Here is a 13168-nt window from a genome sequence, read left to right on the forward strand (position 1 = left end):
AAAGGCAAAGATTTGAAATTATTAATTTTTGTTAATATTTATATAATTGATGAAGAAAATTAAATAACACTCGAATTACATTTGTGTTTTATTTAAATGCCACTTTAAGGCTGATTAAGCATTAAATTGTGGCATTTTAAAACTGGAGACAAAAGTGGAACTAGGCCCTAAGTACCGGCTACTAATGAAAAAATTTCCCTAAATTAAAATACTAAAATGGCACATTTGAAAATTTTAAATCCTCAAACAACACTACCCGTAAATTTTAGGGTTTAGACAGAAAAAAGTTGGAACAACCACAAATATTAGGGAAGAGGAAGAAAAAAAATGACGAGATAGGTCATCTCCATACGATGTGACACGTGTTATACTGGATTCTGGATAATATTACCAAAACCTCGTAAACGGGATAAGCCTCCGGCCTCCTCTGTGTTGACTGTTGTGTTGAAAGTCAGAGACTAGAGAGCAGAGAGTCTCTCCGTCCCACTTTCAAACAAAGAAACGACGAAAATAAAGTGAAAGCCAAAATGCGATTTTTTTCGCGGATTTTAGCGTTCACGATGCCAGAGCATCCCCGCCTCTGAAAACCCTAAATTTTCTTCGTTTCAATTTTACCTACCAAATTCTTTGCTGAGAAATCTTGTTTCATGGCGGTCATTACTTCTTTGTCATTTACTGCATTAGGCCAAGTGTCAGGGAGGAAGCGTTTGGTTTATTCGGCTCGATCATTCAGTTCCACTTTTGACGGCTTTCGTTTTCGAAAGAAATTTTTTTCTGTTTCAATTGGTACCAAAACTCAGAATTTGAATTCTCTAATGGTGATTATTCAGTGCATGTCATCTGTAACAGGTAAATTAATGTTTCATTTCTTTTTGAATATTCTCTCTCTCTCTCTCTCTCTCTCTCCCTCTATTAAGAATTTTGGTTTCTATGTAAGCAGTGACTTTATTGGTGTGGAATTTCTTCAGGTTTTGCCTGTCTAAAGTGCTATCTTTTCGGTTCGTTTATTTATTTGCTTGAGAAACTAGGCTCAACATAGAACTAATAGTCCTCTGAAATTTCAAAGGGAAGAATAGTAAAAAAAAGGGAAAAATATGGAGAATTGGTTCTAGAACTATACAAGAAGATTCGTCCCTCTAGATATTGCGATTTTTAGAATTCTTCTAGTTAGCCAGAGCGTTAGAGATTGAAAAATCTTTATACTTCTCTTTGATTTTATCTTTATTCATCTGAGTGGTAATTATTAATGTACTGGAAGAAAGACATCTATAAGTTTGATTTCTCCTGGAGTCAATTTTTAATTCCATTTTGCTTCTGGTACCAGAATCACAGCTGTTACTTATAATTGAATTTGAAATTTCATTTTTTTTTGTTCTTTTTTCTATGCTATTGATCTTTATGGAGATAAACGTCCTTTCTTCTGTAACTTGTGTGTGTGTGTGTGTGTGTGTGTGCGTGGAAGGGGTTCAAGTGTCCAGCTACTTATTTTCTTACTGTGGTTGCAGAAGTGCCCACGGTGTCTGAGACAAAATCTAATTTCCTCAAGGCATACAAGCGGCCTATCCCTAGTATATACAACACCGTGTTGCAGGAACTGATTGTCCAACAACATTTGATGAGATATAAGAGGACATACCAGTATGATGCTGTCTTTGCGCTTGGTTTTGTTACTGTGTATGATAAGCTTATGGAAGGGTATCCAAATGATGAAGATCGAGAAGCCATCTTCCGAGCTTATATCCAAGCATTGAAGGAGGATCCTGAACAATACAGGTATTTCAGACATTTTTTCCTTATCTTTTGTTTATTTATTGATTTTGTTCTAACCTAATATTGCTTTGGCAGCTGTGCTTCCTTCAGGTAGTTACTATTAGGAATGGAAAACAATAATTATTATATGAATTTTTATCTTAAACTTTGAAGGAAACATTTTGGTGAGTCAATTGAATTGAGTATTTAAATTGTATGAATTTTGTTATTCCACATCCATGTTTGGTCACCTCCACCCCAAGCTATTAGGGTGTGGACAATGGTGGCTTCATAGCTTTGTTTCTAGATCCTTTTACAGGATATGCGGACAGTTTGACCTATCTGTTGCATAAAGACATTGTAGAAAAACTAAGTGGGAAAAGTCGACATATAAATTTTTCCAGCAAATGGAGGTTTGAAAGATTTCCATTTTAAGATTCTGTTAATGACTTCTATCCTGTGCAACCAATCATTAAAATTTGTGCTGCAATAGATTAAACAGAGCTCCTCTGGACACCAAAGTTTGCTCAAATCTTCATTATATAATGCGTGAATCATGAACCTTGGAAGAAAAACCTGGGTGACTTAACTACCATAGTTTTCAAGGCGCCAAGGCGAGGTTAGGTGATAGGGGGGCGCCTAGTCGCCTAGGCAATAGATTTTTTTAATCATATTTCCTTAATAAATATCCATAATTTGTATAAGAAAAGTATAAACTTCATGTTAAAGTATAGAAAATCAACATATTCCAACATATTCATGAGAAGAAAAAGAAGAAAGAAAAGAAAATTAAAAAAAATAGGGGCTCAATCCCTATTTTGTTATAGGCAAAGAAGAAAAGAAAAGGTGGAAGAAGAAGAAATTAGTATATAAACACACAAAATTAGTAAAGAAAAAGAAGAAAATGTGTTGATTGGACAACATTTTATGTTCTTCCTTACTTATTGGTTCAGGTTTTTAAGTCTTTGAGGGTTCACTCAGCATTTAGCAATGTTTGTGTTGATTCAACCCTAACAAATAAGAAAATAATAAAAAGAAATTAGTATATAAACACACAAAATGAATATTTTAGTTTAAAAATATATATTTTATAATTATAAGCGAAAAAAATTAAGAATATAAAAGTTTTTTATAACATGCTATAGAAAACTGCTTGGCAATTAGGCAAGGCGAGCTTCCAAGGGCACCTTGTTGCCTAGGCGTCGCCTTGACAACTATGTTAACTACAAATGAACGTTCATCTGTGTTTTGTTTAATCTTTTGGGTCTTAAACTGCGAAATTTGCAAATCCATTGTGATTGAAAAGGAAACAACACAATGAAAATAAACTGCAAATGCTCGAAAGTTTAGACTATGTTTTGTTTTGGAAAATTATGTGGTTTCCAAGAACAAGAAGGAAAATAAAAATCTAAAATACATGTAGTTATGAGTGAAGTACATTATAGGTAGAATGGTTAGAAGAAAATAGATAATATCATCCGGAAAAATTGTTTGAAAAATGTATTTCTTATAATTTGCAGAAAATATTTTTTATAAGGGTGAACTGGAATCACTAGAAAAGAAAAAAATTGAAAATTAAATAATATGGAAATATGATAGCAAGACTGTAATATCACAAAACTTGCTCACTCTTGATACTCATTTCTTTTGAAAGATATGCTATTTCATTCGCAGACCTTGGCACTAGGATGAATGATCAGCATACACAGTGATCAGCTTCTTACTTTATGGAATAGGCTTTTCTCTCTTTTTCTAATTTATGTCAATTGGCAATTAGAAAAGTAACATAAAAATTTTTCTCATAAAACATAAAATAATTAGAAATAGAAAAAAAATGAAAGAAAAACAGTCCAAACATCTAGGGTGGCATTTGGTTCCATTGCTGTTTTCTGAGAAAACAGTGCCACACCAGAGCCCCATCAGATTTTGAGAAAATCAAAACAAAATGCATTGGTATGTGCTGTTTGGTTACCTGTTTTCTCAAAAAATGGCAGAAAATGGCCCATCTCAGAAAATGTCATTTTTTATTTTTTTTCTTTTCTCAAAGCACTTTCTGTTATGGTGGCTGATGTGGCTCCTACATGGCACTGTTTTGTAATAGAACCTAACAGCATCATGCATAAATGCTTTCTCAAAAACCGTAAAAAACACAATGCTGTTTTTTGGAAAAACACAATGGAATCAAACACCTACATTATTTAGTCTGTTTTGTATTGGAGGATATCTTCCACTTTCATGTTTCTTCCTTGTAATAATGATTCTCTTAGATGTTTGATCATTCTGGTACTCCGAAGGCTTCCTTTTTGTATCGTGTTTCTCCTTTATCAACACATAAATATGCACATACTGTATTGAATTGAAACTTGCTTTCTCAAAATAAGGTGCAATGACTTGTAATTACTTGCTTGTATTATCACCCAAAGTTAAATCACTTGCAATTATTATCATGGATTTGATCATCTCCATACTTTGAAAGTTAAATTGCATTTGTTTGAGACCTTGTGAAGCCTGCATAACTTTTTAATTAATTAATTTTATGATACAGAAATGATGCACAAAAGCTGGAAGATTGGGCCAGGACTCAAAGTGCCAGTTTGCTAATTGAGTTTGCATCTAGAGAAGGAGAAGTTGAGGGGATTTTGAAAGACATTTCAGAACGAGCTGGAGACAGTGGGAGTTTCAGCTACAGTCGTTTCTTTGCCATAGGGCTATTTCGTCTTCTGGAATTGGCAAATGCAACAGAACCAACTGTCTTAGAAAAGGTTGAGCCAACTATTCTCAATGATGTTTAAGTTAATTTTGCCAGTATCATTGTAAATATGCACCCATTAAAAAAAAATCATAAATATGCATTTAGGCAATGTTTGTTTTACAAGTTTTTGTTGTTTAGAATGCTTATATCAAAATGTATGTGAAGAATAATGAATGCTGTATAATTAGTACCCCTTCTTTAATTATGGTACAAGAAATCCCTACAAATACCTCCGAGAATTACAATGAGAATGAGATGTTAAAAGAAGCCACTGAGGCCAAGATTTCTTCTTGCTTTTTTTGGTTGATGAGTATGAGACCCAGATTTTTGTTATGATGCAGATGATTCTGCAAGAACCTTCATCACCGATTCCCAGGTCAGAAATTACTAGAATTACTCTATTCCAGATTTCACTAATTTTCTTCGCTAGTTTTAGCAAATGAAGGAAAACCAGGGTTTTGGCTTTTTTTTTTCTTTTTCTTTTTGGGTGTGGGGGGTGGGGTGGGGAGGTGGTCACAAACCCTAGCCTCATACAAGGAAAATGTCAGCACTTTTCTATTAAAAATAACATGTTGGATGGAGGGCCTAGCCTCTACTGTACTGTTGCAGTGAATGAAATTGGCCCATGATCCTAGTTATTGGATAATTTTTTTTTCTTTGACTGTATGTCATATATTTGCTTACTTAGTGAATGCATTAGGTTAGGATCACCCAGTCAAGTCTAATTCCAGAGAATCTCTTGGGTAGATCTATCAAATAGTAGGACATCCTCTTTGAATGAGTTTCCTACATATAACAGTCTGCAGTCTATTAGCTCCCTTGAGTACTTCTCCCATTTAATTTTATATTTATATCTATTCTTCTGCATGTTTCTAAATATAAGTTTCATGGTCATGATCATCATCTAAGCCTTACTCCCAACTATATGGGGTCAGCTGCATGAATCCTGTTTTGCAATTTCATTTTGTTTAGTGTGATATCCACTGTTAAACTTTCCTGATCTGCATATTAAATATTTTCAGTATTGGTCATATTGCTGACTTTCATTTGTTCTTTGTATCACACATCATGGAGTGCAACAAACATGCATTTGATTGACTCTTGTTTGTGCATAGACAGATGGGTGCATGCACATAAAGAGGAGCAGGCCTCATAGTAATGTGGTTTATTGAATAAGTCTAAATGGCCTAGGAGCATATTTTATGGCAAGATAGTTGGAGGGCTCGGGGGGGCCTCATATGCCACTCTAGATGTGCTACAAACAAGGTGTATACACTACACAATGGACTAGGAAATCCAATAAGAACAGAAGCAAATATGTCAGCAATGCATACCGCCAACAGATGTACCAGAAACTGACATTTTTTCTCTTGATTGGGTTTTATAGCCTGTTGTGCAAATTTTATTTGTAGCAGATCTGGAGTCTTTATATACCTGCTGTGGCCACTCTCTGTTCATGATTTCATCCTTAAAACTCTTGTATGGTTGTCTAACAGAAAAGCCCTTTGTGGGTAAATTTTGAATTGAAAGGTGAAACTTTGAAGAGCTTAAATCCATAGGGAAAAAGCAATGGGAGATGGGTATAAGATTGGAGGATTTGGCACATGGCAAATATAGAGGGTTCCCCATCCAGTGGATGGTTTGGATCTACCATATTGTCCCTCCAACAGCAGAAATATAGAGGGTTCCCCATCCAGTGGATGGTTTGGATCTACCATATTGTCCCTCCAACAGCAGAAATAAAATATGTTGTATAGGAAAGAACCATTAATGTTGCATGCATGTATGTGCATCTAGGTTCCTGAATATGGAATGACACCATGTTCGTTGTTGCTCAACAGCTCTGTGCAGCCTTAAACATAAACAAAAGAAGTATAGATCGAGACCTTGATGTATACCGCAACCTGCTGTCAAAATTGGTTCAAGCTAAGGAGCTCTTAAAGGAGTATGTAGATAGGTATGGACACATTAGCACTAAACTATTTTCCGCACTATTTTGCTATGATATCTTATTACTGCTCCAATCCTTTCATGCATATTAAATGTAATCTGATAAGAGTATCTTGGGGGGGGGGGGGGAGATGTACTAAACCGTGTAGAATGTAAACTGACAAAATCAAAATAGGAAAGCTCTTCTGATGTTAACCTCCTAAAGATGCTGAAGTTATGGTTCCGATATTTTTTTTAAAAAAGTAGACGTCTGAAAAGGTATGTGGATACATGGGAATTTTCTGAGAGTGGCTATTTTGTGCAAAAACTAAAAAATCCACAGGTTAGGTCCACGTCCAATCTACCCCTCCCAAGATCCCGGATAACTATGACCAACATTGAGTAATGGTCTGTATACTGAAAAAAAGGACTTCCCTTTCATTATGATATTCATCATTAGTGTTGTGGCAAGAATTTAGGTATTCTAGTTGTCCTGTATCTGTAAGGACTTGTGCTTTTGAAATACTCAAGAAAAAAAATGGTGCTTTTGACTTCCTCTATAATTTCTGACAACTGCTTTAACCTCCTCTGAATTTTGACCTCTCCAAAAACCTCCCTTCACATTTCAGTTGATTTATACAAACTGACCCTTTCCGTTGCTTTGAATTTTACCTAAAATAAAATTCTTATATTGCCCAGCGATAAGAATATTGAAATATCCTTTGACCGGAAAAGCACAAAAATATCAATGAAACAAAAATTGAAAACAATTAGAGGAAATTTCTTTGAACAAAACCCTTTTCTCTCCTCACCATCCCTCTCACGAAATCTCTGCTTATTTTTGTTTTTTTATTGATATTTTTGTGCTTTTATTGCCATTATTATTATTATTATTATTATTATTATTATTATTATTATTATTATAATAATACTCTAAATTATTATAATAACTTTGTAATTTTGTAATTTAATACTCTAAATTACAAAATATGGAGGGGGTTTTTGAAGAGATTAAAGTTAGGGGAGGTTAAAGTAGTTGCCAGATACTTGGTTACTGTGCATATGTTGTAGGACTGTTGTTTCCAGATGATAACAGCTATTCTCTTTGCAATATTTTTGGATGGCAGAGAAAAGAAGAAAAGAGAAGAAAGGGCAGACCAGAGGGCCAATGAGGTTATTACAAAATGCATAGGAGAATTTCAATATGCAGGTCAATAGTTCGACCTTTCCTGCCAAGCACACATACTTCAACACCATGCTGCTTTTATAGCTTTTGGGCAAGGACATATAGCATCTGAGTTACAGGCGCCACCTACCAAGATAGAGTTTGTAATTCTTGTCCAGATGCATCTTTTGTACCGTCTCATCCCCCTTTTTTCTTTCTAATTTTGTATCAATATAGGATATAAATTGATACATGGATCTTATCGCTATGATGATCAATGCATGGATCTTATCTATCAAATTTATCTAAAACTCACTATTAGCGTGTTTTTTCAAACTCACCATAACTTTTCATAACATCCTGGGAGCCCCTTATCAGAGTTTTTGTTTTTCAAAACTCACCTTCCATCAAATCGCCATTAATGATCATTGATAGAAATTGTCCACGTAAGCAATTAAGTAATTAGTATGACCGAAGTACTCCTGCATGGTAAATGAATTTATGGCGGTTTTGTTCGTGGCATGAACTTCATATGAAATGACAGAGGGAGAAGAAGGTGAATGGGTGTAGGGTCATGACTGTCATGGACAGTTTATAGAACTCGATGTGTCAGTGCAAGCATGAACCAGAACTCTACCGGAAGAAGTTGTAGCAGTGCAATTTATATCCTAGGATTTATCTTTTCATCACTTGGTGGCTGTTGTAGGAGGGCTTACCAGTGAAGTCCGCATTACGGAGCACCGATGGAGATAAATTTTGTTGCTTTCACTGATTTCATAACCGGACCGGACCGGACTGGTGGACCGGAAAAACTGGGAATGGGTCATTTAACTGGTTTCGTTTTCTTCCAAAACTGTTTTTTCTTTCAAAACCGTTGATTTTGGTCAGCAAACCATTGAACTGGCTGGTTAATCATTTGAACATTCGAACAGTTTTGACTATTTTCTAATTTTTTAAATTTTTTTTATTTTTTTGTCAGAACGAGCTGGCCGTTTAGACCAAACAGTCATCCGTTTGAACCAGTGACCGGACCCCTGACTGGTTCATTTTTAAAAACCATTGTTGTTTTGGTTGTAAGTTGTATCCATGGTTTTCAAAACCTGATTAATTCGGATGGTTGGACTGGAAAAATCAGGAACTGGTCAGGTAACTGGATGATCGAACCCTAAAACTGCATTTTAGTCAAAATTTGTTGATTTGACCAATGACCCATTGATTTGGATGATCGAACCGTTAATCTGAATAATGATTTTTGGACATTTTATTTTTTTATTATTTTTATTTTTTAAATCAGAATGAATCATTTGTTCGAATCAAACAATTGGACCATTCAACCTGAGAACCAGTCCCCATAATGGTTTCTTGTCCAGTCTGATTTTAAAAACGTTTGTTGTAAACAAAGGATCATCTGTTTTAGCAATGTTCGTTTACAGTAACTGTAATGTTTGAATCCATTATCGTAGGTTGATGAGGCTCTTAGCGGATAGATTTCGGAAATAAATGATCAATGTTAATCAATAGGACATGTAGGACATGCAGAGGTAACGAAGACAAATGACACAAGTACTTTTTTTAGGTTGCAATAACCATTATTGTATGGAGGGTTTGGAACCGAGTTAGCTGTGAAGGATGGTAACCGAAGCCCTCGAAAGTATTGGGTATGCAAACACTATGATCTTTCAGTTATGTTAATGGCACGCTACATCCAGACCTACAGGCTACAGATGGTCTCTTTGCTGATTGCAACTCCCTAAGTTGTGCCAATCATACACGGGAGTTGTAATGGTGTGTATTACATTGGATGGCAGTGGCAATTTCTGCAATGTGCAAGTGCTTTCCTCTGATCCTGAGACAGTGGTGGTGCATGGACTACTTGAAGCCCTTTGCCAAAGGTTGAAATCCATTTTAAGTAACTAGCAAGTTATGATTCGTATGATAAAAGACAACCATTTGAGGCCCCTGGTCTATCAAAAATCTAATTCATGACGGATGGGTGCTTATGACAAAACTCCCACAATCACATTAGATATAGGTACAAAGTGGGTCGTGCTGGGCCAGCATGGCACGGCCTGTTGAGCGGCTCACGCAAAGTGCGGGCCATGCCGCCCTTCCTAGTGAATAGTTTGGGGGTTGGCCCGGTACAGCCCATGTCCCAAGCCTGTGCAGGCCCGTGCAGTACCGTGGGCTGGGCTGTCCCGTGGGCCAAGCCTTACTCCAAGTCGAGCCATGGACCAGGCCAAAGTTATTTTTACTTATTTATTAAAAAATTGAAAAAAACTTAAAATTTAAAATTTATATGAATTTTGATGTATAAAATTACTTATATATACAACAATTAAATAAATTAGTATAATAAAATTAAAAATAATTGTTTATTTTATTAATATATTATATATAAATATATATAAAATATATATAAATAGTATATATGGGTCATGCTGGGTCGTGCCGGCACACAGGCTGCAAGCGGCACAGCCCGCTTGGTCGTGCCATGCCAGCCCAACCTGTGGACCTAAAACCCTAGGCCCAGCACGACACAGACCATCATGTCGGGCCTGACATGTCTTGCATGCCATCATGCCAGGCCACGGGCAGCACGACCTGATTTACACCTCTAATTATATATATCACCAAAAGTTGTAATCATGTCCCATGGTTTGGCCAAATTATGTCTTATTAATCAACTCTAAGTTATTCAGAAAAACAAAAAATCAAAGTGTCTTAAAAGAGAACCCACCTAATTGCTTAATTTGTTTTTCCATAAAAAAAATATTCTCTATTAACTTATCGTACAAAAGAGATTATTTTAAAGGCATTCAGTCACTTTTTTTTTGGAAGCCTAACGAAGCAAATTCTATTAACTGCTTAGAGAGATGTCGTTACAAATACAATCTCGCAAAAATCAGGAACCCTAGACCAAACTTATACAGCATTGATAGATAATGCATGACATGCAACATTGTGCTGTACCATTCGCCTCCCTAGGCACTTAGGGTTTGTTCAAGGTTCAAAATTTTGTCACGTATCGGCCTGTATCGACTGATACGTATCGTTCCAGCAAGTTTTCGACATGGTACATGGTTTCAAATTGAATGTGTCGTATCTATTCATCACATCAAGGCCGTATCATGCCCGTATCGTACCTATATCGTTGAGTATCGGTGCATTTCAGCACTGTATCAGTTGATACGCTATCGATACGGTAGCGTATCGGCCAATACAGTACGATTTTACTGTAGCGGAAATGCAAATAAAACTCCCTTCGAAAAAGGGCTTCTAAACCCATTTTAGAAGCCCTATTTCTTTCCCGAACCCTTAAAAAAGCTTTTTAACATTTTTAAAGACTCAAATCTTGTAAAAATTTGCCAAAACATCTATAAATTTGCAAGATTCAACAAGTTTTTCAAGATTGTGAAAAAATGAATGAAACAAAATACGGTTTTTCAATTTTCGTTTACATTTTCAGTCAATGCTAGAAAAGATAAGGGGAAAGAAAGTGGTTTGCCCCCTACCCCTTCGGCTGGGAAGCTTTGCCCCCCAGACCTCCTCGTCCCCCTTTTCGTTGTGGCATAACTTATTTTTTTGAGTTAGGGGGGTCTTGCTCCGCTTTGGTGAACTCGCTTCTCTCACTCACCTTCGCTTCGACAAGACCCCTCTTTTAACAACTATTATGCATTTTTATTTTCTTAATATAAAAGTTTTTTATTAAAAATAAAGAAAAAAAAAATGAAATCCCCCTTCCTCTTTCCTCCTCTTAAGGAAACTTATGCCTCTTGTATTCTGAACTATGCTTCACGCCTCTAGGTAGTGGAATGCCTTTGTGTTTTAAAACATTGATATTTATTTATTTTTTATTTTTTAAAATAAAATATGCAATTTTTTTATATATTTACTTTTCTTAATTTAAATTTAATTTTTAGAATAAAACATGCAAAATAATTACTTGATCTATTATGTCCATAATTAGATAGTATGTTTCTATTCCCAACTTCTCATTTATTGATTATAATATGTATATGTATTAATTTTATGCATAAATAGCTCATTTATGTCTTATATTTAGTGATATTGATGTTTATTTGTGATTTATTAGAATATTTATAGCATTTCCACATGTTTCCATACCTATCTTAATTTTTCGTTCATATCAATGCGTATTCAAGACGTATTCCGATACGCCTCTTAAATTTGCCTTTCCGATACGCATAATATTTGGTTCATAATAAGATTCCAATTCCATTCAACCAAACAATTGAAATTAGAATAGCCCATTACGATTTCAATTCCAGACCCCCAATATTCCCTCAAGTAAAGCAAATGCTTCCGTCTCAGTTGAAGATAACTCTTCTAATAGCACGTCCAAAGCAAAAGGCTCCAGAAGAATTGCGAACCCCAGACCTGAGGTATCACTCGACGTGGTGGCTTCAGATTGCTTCAAGTGAATGGCTTCTATCGAGCTACAGATTGGTGGGAATTATAAAATAGCTCATGGATACAAAAATAGGTGAAAGAAGATTGAGTTTAAGTCAAGCAAAGGAATTCTCAGTCTCTCGGATAGGGTCCTTAGTGGGTTTCAAGGAAAACCTAATAGAATGATAGAATAGAATACATAAGTGCAATCCAGATAAAGAGAGAATAGGCTATGGGCTGTATGCCACAAAGGACATCGAGGCTAGGACCTTGTAATCAATAAATCAGTGGCAACGGACAGGCGTATGTTGTTTGAAACCAGCAAAGAGGTCTCATTTTGAATTTATGGATTGAAATCATTCATCCTAACTGTCGTAGTGGATTGGCTCAAAAGCGATGCATAAAATTGCCTCAACTTCTTTGTATTCTTAAATTGGTTAGCCGACCTGGTTCAATTTTTGATTTACTGGAGAGCTTCTATCTAATAACTATCTTCTAAGTGTAGATAATTTACTGGGGTATCTCTAGAGGTTTTGAAAAGTTATGATAAGTTTTAGATACTGAAGACATGATATCAGAAAAATTTGTAACCAATCAACCCGTAAGTGATAAACAATTAGGTTGTATTTATCAAAATCCACAGGAAAGGGTTGATTGGTCAAAACTCTTTCGATATCATGTCTTTCTATCATAAATAGTAAAAATGGCAACTGAACAGGTTTGGCGCGGAGCACCCTTTCCCTGTCCTTGCCCCAAAACCAAATCCCTTGTCCCGTCCCTGGTGGCTGGGTGGGACACTTCCTTATAGGAGATGGGGAATCCCTGAATTTTACCCATCCCGAATCATCTAAAAAATACATCATAATTCAGGCATTTTAGAAATTATATTACAGGAATTTAAGAATATTTTAAACATTAAATTATTGGATCCTAAGGGTTTTAGGAATTTAGGAAAAATTTAAAAACATTTTAAAAATTAATGTTAAATCTATGTATATTTTAATAATTTATCACCGGATTTGGGGACTTATATACAAAATTCGTCTCCAATTCCAGACAAAAGTATTTTCCCCATCCCCATTTAAATTCAAGGAAAAGCAACCCAATTTGGGGCAGGGCGGGGCCCCAATTTTACAGGAAAAGTTGCCATCCCTAATAAATAA

General features: G+C 35.6%; 1 protein-coding gene across 1 annotated transcript; it reads left to right on the top strand.

The window, feature by feature from the left end:
• The first annotated feature begins 289 nt into the window (after nt 1–289).
• LOC148877961 (protein THYLAKOID FORMATION1, chloroplastic-like) lies at nt 290–7895 on the top strand. The gene is made up of 5 exons (XM_088947217.1): nt 290–849; nt 1506–1773; nt 4295–4511; nt 6343–6458; nt 7558–7895. Exons 1-5 carry the CDS (start codon nt 648–650, stop codon nt 7646–7648), a joined length of 894 nt encoding a protein of 297 aa, XP_088803343.1. The 5' UTR covers nt 290–647; the 3' UTR covers nt 7649–7895.
• The last annotated feature ends 5273 nt before the right edge of the window (nt 7896–13168 follow it).

This window comes from Nelumbo lutea, chromosome 1 (assembly GCF_056320005.1).
Source record: "Nelumbo lutea isolate HS-2025 chromosome 1, American lotus-T2T, whole genome shotgun sequence".
NCBI classification, from domain to species: Eukaryota; Viridiplantae; Streptophyta; class Magnoliopsida; order Proteales; family Nelumbonaceae; genus Nelumbo; species Nelumbo lutea.